The 17,731-nt window shown below is 29.0% G+C and overlaps 1 protein-coding gene across 1 annotated transcript in view; it reads left to right on the top strand.

Moving 5' to 3' along the window:
* Positions 1-4,091: 4,091 nt before the first annotated feature.
* Positions 4,092-17,731, top strand: part of LOC119609551 (homeobox protein unc-4 homolog) — a 40,490-nt gene continuing 26,850 nt past the window's right edge. The window contains exon 1 of the mRNA XM_037964385.1: positions 4,092-4,780. Within this exon, the coding sequence (XP_037820313.1) occupies positions 4,195-4,780 (586 nt within the window). The 5' untranslated portion in view covers positions 4,092-4,194. The remainder of the gene's footprint in view (positions 4,781-17,731) is intronic.

Here is a 17,731-nt window from a genome sequence, read left to right on the forward strand (position 1 = left end):
AGTAAGTAAGTAAGTAAGTAAGTAAGTAAGTAAGTAAGTAAGTAAGTAAGTAAGTAAGTAAGTAAGTAATAATTGTCTGAGTCCCTCGAACAAGTTCAGATTTTTAAACTTTTCTCTCAAACAATTCTGAGTGTAAAACTTTAAATACTAATTAACTCTCCTTCATAAAGCGCACACACACCCTTTAACTGTTATTTAATTCCTCCTAAGCTCTATCTTCTTCAAATTCTTTCATATTTACTTCTACTGCTTCCATATCCTTTTAATGTTCCCTAGACTAGAATCGCTTTCTTCTTTTGGACTTTTTAACTTTATTGCTAATTCTCTTTACACTCGATTCTTGAAACATTTTTGGAGGTTTTCTTTGTTTTTCCTTTTAAAATTTATTTAGCTCATTTGTTTTCTCTTGGAAACTTGTACTTTTTCCAAAAAACACAATTACACTTAAAAATACCCCTTAATAATGTTTTTCTTTTAAAACAAAAACAACAACTATGTAGATAAATTAGTATGTATTTAAAACTGTAGTAAACGGTAGTAAATAACTTTCTCCTGCTCCTAATGTTCTTCTTTGCTCCTCTCCCTTTTTCCATTAAATGTTTTGTTTTTTGCTGTAAATTTTTGTGTTGTTATTGTTGTCTAGGAAACATGTTAATTAAGCTTTTAAGTAGTTAGCATGTTTTTGTTGTTATTTAACTGTATATTAGTCGTTTTATGAGTATGTGTGTGTATAAATGCGTGTGTTGTTGGTTTTTTAGTATATTCAGCTGAGGTTTTAATTTGACTCTTGCCAATTAAAGGCACTTTATCGATTAGCTTAATGGCAGACATATTGTATGATGGTCACTTAAAGGTTAGTTTTTTTGTTATTGTTGTTGTTTTGGCTATTTTATTTTATTGCTGTTTCTTTCTCTCTTCAAAGAGTTTTTTTTCTAAATGATGACCTCATGCTAATATTGGATTTGTAAAGAAATTATTCTTTTTAATGTACATAAGTTTGTTATACACATATACATAAATAAGTATAATAAATTTATTACATAAATATGTTTATAATTTTTTTTAAAATTACTATTTTTGTAACTAATTTGTTAATAAAATGTTTAAATTTGAAAAGTAATAATCGACTACTATACAGTATTTTTAATGACCATTTTCAATAAAAATTGACAAGACTAGACTATTATATACTATACTATAGACTAGACTATAGACTAGACTATAGACTAGACTATAGACTAGACTATAGGCTAGACTATAGACTAGACTATAGACTAGACTATAGACTAGACTATAGACTAGACTATAGACTGGACTATAGACTAGACTATAGACTAGACTATAGACTAGACTATAGACTAGACTATAGACTAGACTATAGAAATTTCATTTTAGTTTATCTTCCATAAAGGTAGCGAAGCATCTAGGGTACTCTACTATCCTCAGGAGATCTTTACTGTGATTCACAAAGTACTTGTAAGGAGTTTTCAAGGAACCAGCTCTTTGACACTAGTTATACTTCTAGTATTTAGTTAAAAACAAATATTAAAAAATTATAAAACTATTAAAAATTAAATAAATTAATTTTCTATTTCATATTTATCACGAACTTATCGCGAATATTGAGAAATTTGGAAATATCTTGCTCAACAGCAAGAACGAAGTTTTTTTAGAGAAAATTATTTCGGCTGAATGATAAGTTTGATAAGAAAGCTAAGACAAATTATATCCAGATTGATTCTAAATATAAAACACATATTCGATTCATACTTTATCCCGATATCACTATTAATTCGTGAATTATTTACGATTAAGTAAATATCAGAAGAGAACTTAATGCTAGAGCAATTATAAGCCGGCAAGGAAAAAAACAGTCACAGAATGATTTTGATATATCCAAAACTTTCATATTCATTTCATATTCATCACGAATTTATCGGGAATATTGATAATTTTGAAAATATCTTGTTCAACAGCAACAACGAAGTTTTTTAAGAGAAAATTATTTCGGCAGAATGATATCGGAATACATAGCTTTATATTGTAGCTAAGATCAATTATATTCAGATTAATTGTAAATATCCTGCTATCGTTTTTAATTCGTGAGTTATTTACGATTAAGTGATTTTCAGAAGAAAGCTTTATGTGAGAGCTAAGAGCAATTATGAGCCGTTAAGGAAAAAACATTCACAAAAGGACTTGTATATATCCAAAACTTATTAGAACTCTAATTTTATCACAATATCATTATTAATTCGTGAGTTATTTAAGATTAAGTGATTTTCGGAAGAGAACTTTATATGGAATATATAACCAATAATGGGGTTATACGGAAATAAAACTTTTACTGAGTGATTTGTATATTCTATGTTTATCACGATATCATTATTAATTCGTGAGTTATTTAAGATTAAGTGATTTTCCTAAGAGAACTTTATATGGGAGCTATGACAAATTATGTACCGATCTCCGATTTTTTAAAATATTTCACTGATTTTAAATAGAAAACTTCTCGAAAGCAGGCATAATAAAATTGTCAGACAGGCACATGGTCACGTCTAATGCGTCTTAGGAAACTGGCAAATTTGAAAGTTTTAAAGCTTTTTTGATGAATTATAATAAAAATTTATAACATTTAGCTTTTGAAAAGTTGCCGTTTTTTAAAGTTTATGCCCCATTTCAAAGTTTGCCGAATAATCACAAATTTACTTTTCAAGAATGTGGAAAATTTGCCATTTGCCACGGTTACACTTTAAAACGATTTCTTCAAAAAAATTTTGTTAATCTGAATAGAAATTTTTACTTGATATGTAGTTTTTGGGCTTTTTAACAACTAATTTTTTTTAATTTCACCAACAAATGGAACTCGATGTATGTGGGGTTTTGACAGTTTTCCGCTTACAAATGCTATATGTTAAAAATCTTTATAATTAAAGTGCGTAAAGCAGTTCAAAATTGTCTACAAATCCTAAAAACACAAAGCTCAGTGACTGTTTAAAACAAAATTTGAGAAAGAGAAACTGAACTTCATTAAAGAAAATTCAACAAAAAAAGATTTCTTATAGAAAAATCTGGCGCATACTCTCTCACTCACACCTGGTTGTAGTGGAAATTTATGAGATACAAAGCTATAGTAACTGTAACTAGTGTTAGAGAAAGAGATAAAGAGATGACTGAGGTGGGTATTTAAAAAAGAGTAAAAGTGATAGCTTTAGAAGAGATAAATTTCCCCCTTATATATGGGAAGAGCAGCCAAGCAATAAATGTATCTGATGGATATTTAGATACTTAAAAGATACTTATTGGAATCTGCTTTGCCCCTTATTTAACAGATATTCTAGTTGGATTTTGTATTGAGATTCGAAAAAAAAACTGGTTAGACTGAAATGGCTAGAGTTGAGAAAAACAGTTGTCATTGTCTAACCTTTATGGCTAAATAAGGGTTAATTTGGTATTAGTGTGTTTTAAGCACAAAACTCTTGGATACTCTTTTTCCATTCACAAAACCTTTGCCACAATTCAGTTCATTTTAGTACTTTGAGCAAAAGCAACGTTTCGTGCGTCAAGTCTTGAGTGTATGAAATTTAAAGAAAAATTTTTTTTTTTCACAAAAATTTTTAATCTAATGGATTTTTAAAAACAAGAAAGAAAAAAAAATATTTGAAAAATCTTAAAACACGTGTAATCTAACGGATAATTAATAAAGTTTTAAAAAGTTCAAAATAAATTTTGATAAAAATGAGTTTTTAAAAAAACTGTTAAACAAATTTTTAAACAAAAAGTGCAATATTTAAAAAAAAAATATTAAAAATTAATAAAAAAAATTTAACAAATAATTAAAGAAAAAATTACATTTTAAGAAAATTTCCCGAAAAAGAGATTAAAAACCCCAGAAAATCCTTTAAAAAAAAGAAAAGTTTTTAATAAATTAAGCCTAAAAATATGCCTTGATTTTAATTTTAAACAAAACCCCTAAAACAGTTTAAAGAAAAAACACATAAAACTTAAACAAAAGTTTAAAAAATTTAAAACTTAAAAAATTCTTAAATTTTTTTAAAAAATTTCTAAAAAAAACAAAATGTTTTTATAAAAATTTAAATAAAAATTTATAATTGTTAAAAAAAATTTTGAAAAAATTAAAAAAAAAACTGAAAAACTAAAAAAGTTCAACTCTGCAGTTGGCCGTCGGTAAAAATGCAAGCCACCAAAATGCGCACTCCCTTTGCCATACAGGAAATTTTGGGTTTGGGAGTGGGTTCTGCTGCAGCCGCCGCTGCCGCCGGCTATCCTCATCCCGTTCATTTGCATCCACATGCCGCTCTACCGCCTGTTAACGCCACCACTCCACCTCCCTCTTCACACAATTCCAGCTCTAGTTCTCAGCCTCCTGCCGCCCAACGTTTGTCCACCTCTTCGCCTCCTGCCGCCCACACGCCCAGTGATTGTAATAATGCTCCCATTTCTCCCGCCTCTTCGTCGCATGGTCGTCATCGTGACTCTAGATCTTTATCGCCCGATGTTAGTCGTTTATCAGCCGCTGCTGCTGCTGCAGCCGCCGCTGCTCATGTGCAATTACCCGTCTTTAATCCGGCCAATTTTTATGCGGCCGCCGGTTATGCGGCTGCCGATCATGCTGGCCAATTGAATGCGGCCGCTCATCATCATCATATGACCACTTTGGCGGCTGCTGCTTATTTGAGAGGGTTCCTGCCGCCCGGTTTTAGTACGCCCCATGAGTTTAGGGGTCATTTTCAGCAGCATTTTGGTTCACAGTTTGCGGGTGAGTTTTTTTAATTTTTTTAAAAAATAGAACAAAATTGTGTAAGAATTCAACAAAAAGTTTTATAGAAGATTTAATCAAAACTTTTCTAAAGTTTTAGTCAAAAAAGTGTTTCAAAATAAACTTCAAAGTGATTTTATCAAAACAAAGTCCTAACGCGTAAAAAGGCGAGACTGGACTTAAGCTTTTAAAAAGTTCAAGTCGATTTTCAACAAATTTTTCAAATCGTTTCTGTTCGAATTTCTAGACCCAAAACTGATTTGTAAAAGATTTCAAAATATCTACTGAACAAGTTTGTTCAAAAGTTTATAGAAAAATCAAAGTTCTGGGGTTAAGCTTTTGAAAACTTTAGGTCAAAACAAGTTTTTCAAAACGATTTTCTCTTCGTATTTCAAGATCACAGTCTTATTAGACCATAAGTTAATAAGAAAATTAAGGTTCTGAAGTTAAACTTGTAGAAAGTTTTATTAGGGCTTGGTGCAAAATCAAAGCTCTGGATTTAAGCTTTTAAAAAGTTCAAGTCGATTTGCAACAAATTTTACAAAACGATTTCAGTTTGGTATTTCTATTAAGAAAAGTTCTTCTTTCAACAAAACAGTTTTCAACAAAAGTTTATACGCAAACTAAAGATTAAGCTTAAAGCTTTTAAAACCAGCAAGTCTAAACCATATAGTTTAAATATCCAGTTAGTTATAGAGCTTTATAGTTTGCCCACTAAAATGCGAACTTTTGCCATAAAGTACCAAGTTTTCCTGAAGTTTTAAGTAAAGTTTTAAACAATTGTTAAAAGATTTTTAAAAAAGCTTACAAAGGTTTTAAAAAGCTCGAACATTAAACTTCTAGCTTAAATAAACCGTGAGTAATAGAGTGTTAAACATAGGGATAGATGAGAAGATCAAAATGTGTTAATAATTTTGAAGCTGCGGCTAAAGTTTAAACAAAATTTAAAAAAGCTTTAACTGAAATTTAAAAGTTTATATAGAGAGTGAGTAAAAGTCTAGCAAAGTTCATAAATAATCAAAATGATTCTCTAAGTTTTGAGCGCATTTTAAACATATTAATAGAAATCTTATAAGAAAAAGTAGTAAGGCCGTATTAAAGCTTTTAAAAAGTTCAAATATTTAACTTCTAATTACAATAAAAAGTAAGTTAAACATTACAACATCTATGCTGATCAAACTTACTTAATTTTTTTTTTTTTGAAACAGCTGCTTATGTTTAAACTCTTTTGCTAAAAGCTTTATGTGAAATTTAAAAAGCCGAACTTAAGCTTCTACAAAGTTCACATAGTGAGCTTTTAGCTATAATGAAAAGTGAATAACTGAGTAACAAACTCTATGGTAAACCAAACTTCTAGATTCTTGATTTTTGCTCGAAGCGAAGTATGGAAAGCTTTTAAAAAGTTCCTGGTATGATCTTCTAAAACAAAACTAATGAAATTTTTATTATTCAAACTTGAAGATTCTGTGAATTTTTTTTTAGAATTTTTTTTCACTTTTATTTTTTTCTATTTTTCCTTAAACAAAAATTAGCTTTTCTAAACCAAAAAAAAAACCTGCTCAACTTATTTTGTACATTGTGTGTAAAAGAAAAATCTTAGGCTAATTAGTTTCTTTTTGCTTTCTTTTCTTCTTTAACCCATCCATTGGGTATACTTGAACCGTGTTGAAAAGACTTAATACTAGAAAAAGGTAGAAAAAACCTCTTCATCTTAGAATGAATAAAAGAAAAAAAAAAACAAAAGAAAAACCTAAAGAAAATTTTATGTTTTTTAGTCAATGTCATATAATACAATGTTTTTAAGATAAAGCCTACGTAGGTATGTATGAATATTTTTACATGTACATATGTTAATTTGTAGCAAAATTTTTCTATGATACTGTGTATGAGAAAAAAGAACCCACAATAATAAGTGGGCTAACTTAGCTATCTAAGATGCAACACTTCATATGTATTAAGTGGGCGGAAGGGGGCAGGATAAAAAGAGACAAAAATAAGAACAAAATTGTAAAAACACTGTGAGAAATTGGGAAAGGAACTAAATGTTGATAGGTAGATAGATAGATAGATAGATAGATAGATAGATAGATAGATAGATAGATAGATAGATAGATAGATAGATAGATAGATAGATAGATAGATAGATAGATAGATAGATAGATAGATAGATAGATAGATAGATAGATAGATAGATAGATAGATAGATAGATAGATAGATAGATAGATAGATAGATAGATAGATAGATAGATAGATAGATAGATAGATAGATAGATAGATAGATAGATAGATAGATAGATAGATAGATAGATAGATAGATAGATAGATAGATAGATAGATAGATACATAGATAGATGGATAGATAGATAGGTAGATAGATAGATAGATAGATAGATAGATAGATAGATAGATAGATAGATAGATAGATAGATAGATAGATAGATAGATAGATAGATAGATAGATAGATAGATAGATAGATAGATAGATAGATAGATAGATAGATAGATAGATAGATAGATAGATAGATAGATAGATAGATAGATAGATAGATAGATAGATAGATAGATAGATAGATAGATAGATAGATAGATAGATAGATAGATAGATAGATAGATAGATAGATAGATAGATAGATAGATAGATAGATAGATAGATAGATAGATAGATAGATAGATAGTTAGTTAGTTAGTTAGTTAGTTAGGTAGTTAGTTAGTTAGTTACTTAGTTAGTTAGTTAGTTAGTTAGTTAGTTAGTTAGTTAGTTAGTTAGTTAGTTAGTTAGTTAGTTAGTTAGTCAGTTAGGTAGTTAGTTAGTTAGTTAGTTAGTTAGTTAGTTAGTTAGTTAGTAGTTAGTTAGTTAGTTAGTTAGTTAGTTAGTTAGTTAGTTAGTTAGTTAGTTAGTAGTTAGTTAGTTAGTTAGTTAGTTAGTTAGTTAGTTAGTTAGTTAGTTAGTTAGTTAGTTAGTTAGTTAGTTAGTTAGTTAGTTAGTAGTTAGTTAGTAGTTAGTTAGTTAGTTAGTTAGTTAGTTAGTTAGTTAGTTAGTTAGTTAGTTAGTTAGTTAGTTAGTTAGTTAGTTAGTTAGTTAGTTAGTTAGTTAGTTAGTTAGTTAGTTAGTTAGTTAGTTAGTAGTTAGTTAGTTAGTAGTTAGTTAGTTAGTTAGTTAGTTAGTTAGTTAGTAGTTAGTTAGTTAGTTAGTTAGTTAGTTAGTTAGTTAGTAGTTAGTTAGTTAGTTAGTTAGTTAGTTAGTTAGTTAGTTAGTTAGTTAGTTAGTTAGTAGTTAGTTAGTAGTTAGTTAGTTAGTTAGTTAGTTAGTTAGTTAGTTAGTTAGTTAGTTAGTTAGTTAGTTAGTTAGTTAGTTAGTTAGTTAGTTAGTTAGTTAGTTAGTTAGTTAGTTAGTTAGTTAGTTAGTTAGTTAGTTAGTTAGTTAGTTAGTTAGTTAGTTAGTTAGTTAGTTAGTTAGTTAGTTAGTTAGTTAGTTAGTTACTTAGTTAGTTAGTTAGTTACTTAGTTAGTTAGTTAGTTAGTTAGTTAGTTAGTTAGTTAGTTAGTTAGTTAGTTAGTTAGTTAGTTAGTTTGTTAGTTAGTTAGTTAGTTAGTTAGTTAGTTAGTTAGTTAGTTAGTTAGTTAGTTAGTTAGTTAGTTAGTTAGTTAGTTAGTTAGTTAGTTAGTTAGTTAGTTAGTTAGTTAGTTAGTTAGTTAGTTAGTTAGTTAGTTAGTTAGTTAGTTAGTTAGTTAGATTGTAAGTAAGATGTATGATCGGGCATGTTGTGTGCTCCTTTACAAAATATGTACTTCGGTCTAAGGATTATATTGGTCCGCTGGTACCTCGTCCCCTGGCAGCTATCGAACCTACAAACTCCAGACTGTCGACTGGAAAACTTTCAGTTTAAACAATTTCCTCTCAAAAAACTTAAAAAACGTTTCAGCATTTTGCTCAGTGTAACAACAAGCCATTGAGTAAAAACAATAACCGAAAGCGTAAAAAATTGCAACGACAACAAAGCATTTTACTACTAAAGCAACAACAATAGCATAAAAATCCAGCTTATGAATACATAATATGAAAACAGCAACAACAACCGGCAATGAAAAGAAAAGCCTGAAAACAAACTTACACACATACACACCCATCTAACTCTCATCTTCGTTTTTTTTTTTTTTTTTTTTTTCTCCAACAATAAAAGTGGCAACCAAGTGGCAACTCTTTCCCTCTAATAAGCCTTATGTATAAAATAACATGTCTGTGTTTGAGAACAAAAACAAAACATGCAAATGGTTTCCAACTACAAAATAATAACAATAAATCCTTTAACTTATTAAATATTTTAAAAAAAAATTTCTCTACAAAATACTCTCTCTCTAAAACAAAAATTCTTTTAAATTGTTTCCCAAAATTTAACCGTTAAACTTTTAATTTCCTTTAAATATGACACCTTTATGTGTCACTTCTTTTTCTGGGGTGTCACCCAAAAAAAAGAAGTATTTTCTATTTTTAGTTAAATTAACCCACCCCTTCCACTCTACTTTTTAGATTAACACAAAGAGAAACACATATTTCAAAATTAGCATGAGTTTATGTTTTGTTAAGGTGTTAAAAAGGGTTTTCTATTTATATAATTTTAAAAGAGTTTAATCAGTTATATACACACACGCACATTAGCAGTAAAGACCAGTTTAACGCCATATTGGAAATACATATTAAATGTTTACAGTGATGTCTACTCTTGATACAAAAATTAAGCAACAATATGTGTCTTTCAACAAAAAAACTTTAGTCAAACTCGGCCTAAAACAGTAAGAGAGCGAGAGCGATCTTGTCTATCTTTTCTAACACTTTGAAAACAAATTTTCTATTCAACTCAAATGTTTAAAGAAAGCTATCTTTAACGATCTTTTATAAACCTACTAGTGATCTTGCCTTACGAAGATCGTTGCAGTTAACTTTGTTAGTTATCAAAAGTGATCTTTCCTTATGAAGATCGTTGCAGTTAACTTTATTAGTTATCAAAAGTTTTACAAAACTTTGTTATCTCTTTCATTTCTACGATCTAGTAACACTCTTCGATCTTTTTTGCAAGTTTAGTTTTAATGATCTTAGAAGATCTTGTAAAAACATGAATGATCTGAGATGATATTCACTTTTTCGAACTTCTTCATTAACGATCTTGCTTAAGAATCATATATGTATGTATGAATTTACTTGAAATGATCTTAGACGATCTTCTTGTTTGTATTAGAGTTCTTCTTGTTTGTATGATCACTTTTGAAGCAGATATTTTCTCTACTAAACAGTTTATTAAAGTTCTATTAGAGATCTTTTAACTGAAGATTAGGTTAAAAAATCGAGCAGTATAAGTTTTTGGCAAGTATTACCTTGATTCTAGTTTAGCATTTGATCATTATGAACTCTCTGCACGATCACTTTTAATTCAAATATTTTCACTATTGAACTGCCCCCTCTATTAACAATTTCTTCTTTCTTTAACTACAAGTCAATTGGTCAATTTGTTATTTATTGACATCACCCCTAAAAATAAAACTGATACCCATATTAAGGTAAAGTGGGCATTAAAATAAAACTACCCACTAGATAATGTTGAAAAAGTCAACAAAGTATTATGTACTCCTTAGTTGGTAAAAAAAAACACCTTCAATAAAAGTACATTTGTAGCCTAAAGTATCCATAAAAAAGGTAACATTATTTACTTTTAAAAGAAGAAAAAATGTATTAAGAAAACAGTGTAATAGCATAAAAACATATGGTTATCCTTAAAAAGGACATATGTAAGGTGTTGAGAGTACTTTTTTTAAGGATGTTTATAATACAAACAATATTGACTTTAGCAGTTTTATAGAAAAGTAACGAGAAAAATAACAATTGAAAGAAAACAAACTTTAGAGAGTTTACACAGTGAGAAAAATTATAAATTAAAAGAAATTTTTGAAAGGTTTTGTTAAAATTATAGCAATTTTCTATTTAATAAACATTTTTCTAAAGCATTATTTAATTAAAATGTTAATGCTTGAACTAAACAAAACAATTGTTTTGTGATCAGCTGTCAATAGTAAATGTCGATACAACAGTGCAAATTATGCTTATAAACAGTGTGGCCAATAGGTTTTTTTTCGAAATAGATTAAACAAATGTTTGGTTTTTTTTTTTTTTTGCTTAAGGGCTTTCTTTGACTTAAACTATTATGAAATTAAGTCTATTTCTCTTTTATATCAACTATTTCTCTTAGTGTTTTGTAACTTTAACTATAAACCTTATTTTTTACGTGTTTTTTACAGTAGCATTTGCCTTTAAATAAATAAACCACAAACTAACCACAGACTGCCAAAAGATCTGTATCTTAAACCTCTGGAAAAATATGTAGAAAAAAATACCACAAATAATTCGTAGAATGAAGAAAAATTCAAGTGGATTTTCTTTACAATAACAACAAGTACCTAAATAGTTTTATTTGAAAAATCCTGGGTCATATTTTCTTTCCTCTCAAGTGTTTTCTTTTCTTGCTAATGCCAGAAATGTAAGACCTTATTCGTCTAAACATATTGACAATGTTTATTTTATATATATATATATTTTTTGGTTAAATAGACAAAACGCCTACTTTTTCGCACCTTTATAGTGTTTGCCTGCTTAAGTGTTTAAGTGTGAATATTTGCACCTTTTTTCTACCTTTACGTGTCATTAACATTTTTGAAAGAAAGGCAAAAACAACAACACACATTTAAAGTTTTCTTTAGCTAAAGCTTTAGGGCAGTTAAGGGCATTTAAATATAACCACAATACCAGTGTCGGGTCCAACAATTGCTGCTTGTCGGAACTAATAACTGAAAGCTTCTCAGTTAATACAGCTCTACCTCTGGGCGCAAGTTTTTGCTAGTATTCACAAAAAGCGCCTTGTATTCTGTTAATTTAACATTTACTTTAGTTAACTGCCCATCACTGCTGTAGGGTTTTTTTCTAGCAGGTAGTTAAGTGCGTGTAGCAGAAGTATTTCTTACACTTATGTGTGTTTCTTTCCTTTCCTTTCTGTCTATTGTTTGTCTATGTTAATTTTTTTGTGTTAAAAGGTGTGATATTTTTCTTTAAGTTATGCCCTCCCTCTCTCTCTGCCTGCCTGCCTATCTTTCCTTCCCTAAACAATACGTGTTAAGTCCGGACATCCTCAATTTTGTGTGGATATTCTTAACAATTTTAACACTGTCACTCTATAAACAATTACTTTATTGTGTGCATTTTTTTGAATGGGCTCAACTTTCCTTAACCATAATTTGATTACTTTATGTCTATTGTGGGTTTTTTTAAAGAAAGGTATTGTTTTGCATTAGATCTTAACTCTAGAGCATATAATAGCTTAAGACACTAGATATTTTGGCACAAAAAAAATGTTGTTTTAGGAAAAGGAACAAACCAGGCATCATTTAATTGAATGAAATGAAAGTCATGTAATTCCTAATAAGTTTAAAATTATGTTTTAAATGGGAAACGATCTTCATTTAGGAAAATTTATGATGATATTACCCTTCTCTCAGCAACTAACTATAAACGAGAGAGAAAGGATAGAGAACACTCAAAATTCATTATTAAATATATATCAAGATCATCTCTAGATCAGTTTATAATCTTGACTATAGAACTGTCTATAGTATTGACTATAGAACAGTCTATAGTTTTGACTATAGACTTGACTATAGAACAGACTATAATAGTCTTGGCTATAGAACAGTCTATAGTCTTGACTATAGAACAGTCTATAGTCTTGACTATAGAACAGTCTATAGTCTTGGCTATAGAACAGTCTATAGTCTTGACTATAGAACAGTATATAGTCTTGGTTATAGAAAAGTCTATAGACTTGACTGTAGAACTATCTGTAGTCTTGACTATAGGACTTGTAATAATCTTGGCTATAGAATAGTCTATAGTCTTGACTATAGAACAGTCTATAGTCTTGACTATAGAACTGTCTATAGTCTTGACTATAGAACTGTCGATAGTCTTGTCTATAGGTCTGTCTATAGTCTTGACTATAGAACTGTCTATAGTCTTGACTATAGAACTGTCTATAGTCTTGACTATAGAACTGTCGATAGTCTAGTATATAGAACAGTCTATAGTCTTGTCTATAGATCTGTCTAAAGTCTTGACTATAGATCTGTCTAAAGTCTTAACTATAGAACAGTCTATAGTCTTAACTATAGAACATTCTATAGACTTGGCTACAGAACTGTCTATAATCTTGCCTATAGAACAGTCTATAGTCTTGACTATAGAACAGTCTATAGTCTTGACTATAGAATAGTCTATAGTCTTGACTATAGACAGTCTATAGTCTTGACTATAGAACAGTCTATAGTCTTGGGTATAGAACAGTCTATAGTCTTTGCTATAGAACAGTCTATAGTCTTAACTATAGAACAGTCTATAGTCTTAACTATAGAACAGTCTATAGTCTTAACTATAGAACAGTCTATAGTCTTAACTATAGAACAGTCTATAGTCTTGGCTATAGAACAGTCTATAGTCTGGACTATAGAACAGTCTATAGTCTTGACTATAGAACAGTCTATAGTCTTGACTATAGAACAGTCTATAGTCTTGACTATAGAACAGTCTATAGTCTTGACTATAGAACAGTCTATAGTCTTGACTATAGAACAGTCTATAGTCTTGACTATAGACCATTCTATAATCTTGATTATAGACCAGTCTATAGTATTGACTATAGACCGGTCTATAATCTTGACTATAGACCAGTCTAAAGTCTTGACTATAGACCAGTCTAAAGTCTTGACTATAGATCAGTCTATAGTCTTGACTATAGACCAGTCTATAGTCTTGACTATAGACCAGTCTATAGTCTTGACCATAGACCTGTCTATGGTCTTGACTATAGACCATTCTATAGTCTTGACTATAGACCAGTCTATAGTCTTGACCATAGACCTGTCTATGGTCTTGACTATAGACCATTCTATAATCTTGATTATAGACCAGTCTATAGTCTTGACTATAGACCTGTCTATAGTCTTGACTATAGACCTGTCTATAGTCTTGACTATAGACCTGTCTATAGTCTTGACTATAGACCTGTCTATAGTCTTGACTATAGACCTGTCTATAGTCTTGACTATAGACCTGTCTATAGTCTTGACTATAGACCTGTCTATAGTCTTGACTATAGACCTGTCTATAGTCTTGACTATAGACTGGTCTATGGTCAAGACTATAGACCTGTCTATAGTCTTGACCATAGAACAGTCTTGACTATAAACCTTTCTATAGTCCAGTCTATATATAAATAGTCAAGATAGACTATAGACCAGTCTAGTCTTCTGTCCCATCTTCATTTACTTCTTTAAGCCATTTTCTACATTATGCACTGCAAATCTGTAAATGGCAACACTGTATTAAACTGCCTTGCCGACTATTTAAAAGTAATGTTTACTTTTGGAAACACAAAAAAGCTTCAAAATGATCAAAAATTTGATTAATTTCAGAAAGAAATTAAGTTTTAATTGAATGAATTAAAAAAATTAATCGTTTCAAGTTTTTAAATAACAGTTTGATAACTTTTATATAAAAACACTTGTTTTATTAAGAATTTCTATTAAATAAATAAGAATCTAAGTTTATTTAATAAAAAAAATTGTAGAAAAAAACTCAAGTGGTTTTTCCAAGGCACACGCTTCCTAGAATCCCCAGTTAAACACTTCTAAACATGAGTTTTGAAAATATATTTTTCCCAACAACTTTAATATTTTGATCCCTATTACAACGCTGACATGTTAAAGTACTTTTCACAGAAATTATCTCTTAAAAGAAAACCTTTAACAAAAGAAATTTAATTTAAGAGAGAAAAAAAGGTAGCCAGAAGAAATTTTAGAAAAAAAAGTAAGACTTCTTAACAACTGTCATCTTCAAAAACAAAACACATCAACTCAAGTGTTAACAGACGAGAAAACAACAACCTGTTTTCATTATTATTTTTATAAAAGTAGAAAACCAATTTTCAAATTATCTCTAATATGAAATGTTTATTTTTATTGTAATAAAAAAGAATATCAAAAACTGAGTAGGTTTTCTAATTAAAAAAAATTGTTATTATTATAAAGAAAATAATGACTAAAAGAAATTTTTTTCTACAATTTTGCTCTTTTTATTATTTTTAAATAAAGATCTTTTTATTAATTTCAAAATTTAACAAGCTGTTTATTTTTTACAAAAAAAAAGAACATTTCTTTACTAATTTCCAGCTCAATTTTCTTTAGATATTTATCAGTTTCTAACCTACTAATTGCCCTTTTTTGCGGATACCTTTTCTATTACAAAATATCTTATTTCTTTGCTACTTTTTTGCACCAGGAAATGTTTTGTTTATTTTTTTGTTATTTAAACCCAAAATTTAGTTCCCTTTTTTGTCAGGAATTAATTTTCTTCCCTTATTTATTAACTCCCTTTAGGTATGTATAATAAACCCAAAAAAAAAAACGATTTTATTTTTCAATTAAAAAAACAGTTAATCAACTGTTTTTTTGCAATTTGTAGAAAAAATTTCCAATAATTTCATTAAATTTTACGCAAATCTAACTACTAATTTTCAAGTTAATAAATAACCAATTCCCCCGCCTCTGAAAAACAAGAAATTTAGTAAAAAGCAAATGGCTTATAACAGCTCTAACGAGGCAGGTTTGAAAAGTCCAAAACTTGCTATTTTCTTTTCAAAAGTTTTCATTTGGTAGTTTTCTTGAAAACGTTCAAGTTTGTTTCCCAATTTATTTTTAATCTTAATTTTACTTATCACTTATACTTCCACTCTCGCATTTTTTGTTCTGTTTTGCAAAAATTATTATCCCTTAGGAATTTTACTTAAAAAATACACCCTCATATGTGCAGCTTATAAATCTATAAGAATTTTAATTTAACAGGTTTCATCTTGTTTTTTGCTACAACTCAAGTTAAAAAGTTAATTTAATAAAGGAAAAAGCTATGGAACAGGGAGAAAAATAACAGGGTGTAACTTAAAGTTGTTAATGCTGTTTTAGCAAGATAAAGAGGTAAAGGTGGATAAAAAAGTTTTCTGTTTCAGAGTTGTAGGTTCAATACTACAGAGAGAAGATTTAGCTAGTTAGTTAGTTAGTTAGTTAGTTAGTTAGTTAGTTAGTAGTTAGTTAGTTAGTTAGTTAGTTAGTTAGGTAGTTAGTTAGTTAGTTAGTTAGTTAGTTAGTTAGTAGTTAGTTAGTTAGTTAGTTAGTTAGTTAGTTAGTTAGTTAGTAGTTAGTTAGTAGTTAGTTAGTTAGTTAGTTAGTTAGTAGTTAGTTAGTTAGTTAGTTAGTTAGTTAGTTAGTTAGTTAGTTAGTTAGTTAGTTAGTTAGTTAGTTAGTTAGTTAGTAGTTAGTTAGTAGTTAGTTAGTTAGTAGTTAGTTAGTTAGTAGTTAGTTAGTTAGTTAGTTAGTTAGTTAGTTAGTTAGTTAGTTAGTTAGTTAGTTAGTTAGTTAGTTAGTTAGTTAGTTAGTTAGTTAGTTAGTTAGTTAGTTAGTTAGTTAGTTAGTTAGTTAGTTAGTTAGTTAGTTAGTTAGTTAGTTAGTTAGTTAGTTAGTTAGTTAGTTAGTTAGTTAGTTAGTAGTTAGTAGTTAGTTAGTTAGTTAGTTAGTTAGTTAGTTAGTTAGTTAGTTAGTTAGTTAGTTAGTTAGTTAGTTAGTTAGTTAGTTAGTAGTTAGTTAGTTAGTTAGTTAGTTAGTTAGTTAGTTAGTTAGTTAGTTAGTTAGTTAGTTAGTTAGTTAGTTAGTTAGTTAGTTAGTTAGTTAGTTAGTTAGTTAGTTAGTTAGTTAGTTAGTTAGTTAGTTAGTTAGTTAGTTAGTTAGTTAGTTAGTTAGTTAGTTAGTTAGTTAGTTAGTTAGTTAGTTAGTTAGTTAGTTAGTTAGTTAGTTAGTTAGTTAGTTAGTTAGTTAGTTAGTTAGTTAGTTAGTTAGTTAGTTAGTTAGTTAGTTAGTTAGTTAGTTAGTTAGTTAGTTAGTTAGTTAGTTAGTTAGTTAGTTAGTTAGTTAGTTAGTTAGTTAGTTAGTTAGTTAGTTAGTTAGTTAGTTAGTTAGTTAGTAGTTAGTTAGTTAGTTAGTTAGTTAGTTAGTTAGTTAGTTAGTTAGTTAGTTAGTTAGTTAGTTAGTTAGTTAGTTAGTTAGTTAGTTAGTTAGTTAGTTAGTTAGTAGTTAGTTAGTTAGTTAGTTAGTTAGTTAGTTAGTTAGTTAGTTAGTTAGTTAGTTAGTAGTTAGTTAGTTAGTTAGTTAGTTAGTTAGTTAGTTAGTTAGTAGTTAGTTAGTTAGTTAGTTAGTTAGTTAGTTAGTTAGTTAGTTAGTTAGTTAGTTAGTTAGTTAGTTAGTTCTTTGTTTGTCTATTCTATAGTGTAGTCCATAGTCTAGTTTATAGTCTAGTTTGCAGTCTGGTCTATAGTCTAGTCTATAGTCCATTCTAGTCTATAGTCTAGTCTATGGTCCATTCTAGTCTATAGTCTTGTCTATAGTCTAGTCTATAGTCTAGTATATACTCTAGTCTACGGTATAGTCTATGGTCTAGTCTACAGTCTAGTCTAAAGTCTAGTCTATAGTCTACTTTATGGTCTAGTCTACAGTCTAGTTTATAGTCTAGTCTATAGTCTAGTCTTTAGTCTAGTCTATAGTCTAGTATACAGTCTAGTTTATAGTCCAGTCTATAGCTGAGTCTATAGTCCAGTATATAGTCTAGTCTGTAGTCTAATCTATAGTCTAGTCTATAGTCTTTGTGAGATCAGCGATCAGAAGATATTTTATAAGCGAAAATTCTCGGATTCGAAGAGGAAATCCTCAAGGGAATCCAAAGGGAACCCTAAAACCGTTTTTTCTTATTGTAATGGGAAGTTTCTTACGGGAATGAGATCACTGATCAAGTCATGACTATAGCCTATTATTTC

The sequence above is a fragment of the Lucilia sericata genome, unplaced genomic scaffold (genome assembly GCF_015586225.1).
Source record: "Lucilia sericata isolate MDLA Ls3-8-SP2 unplaced genomic scaffold, ASM1558622v1 Contig001004F_arrow, whole genome shotgun sequence".
NCBI lineage: Eukaryota > Metazoa > Arthropoda > Insecta > Diptera > Calliphoridae > Lucilia > Lucilia sericata.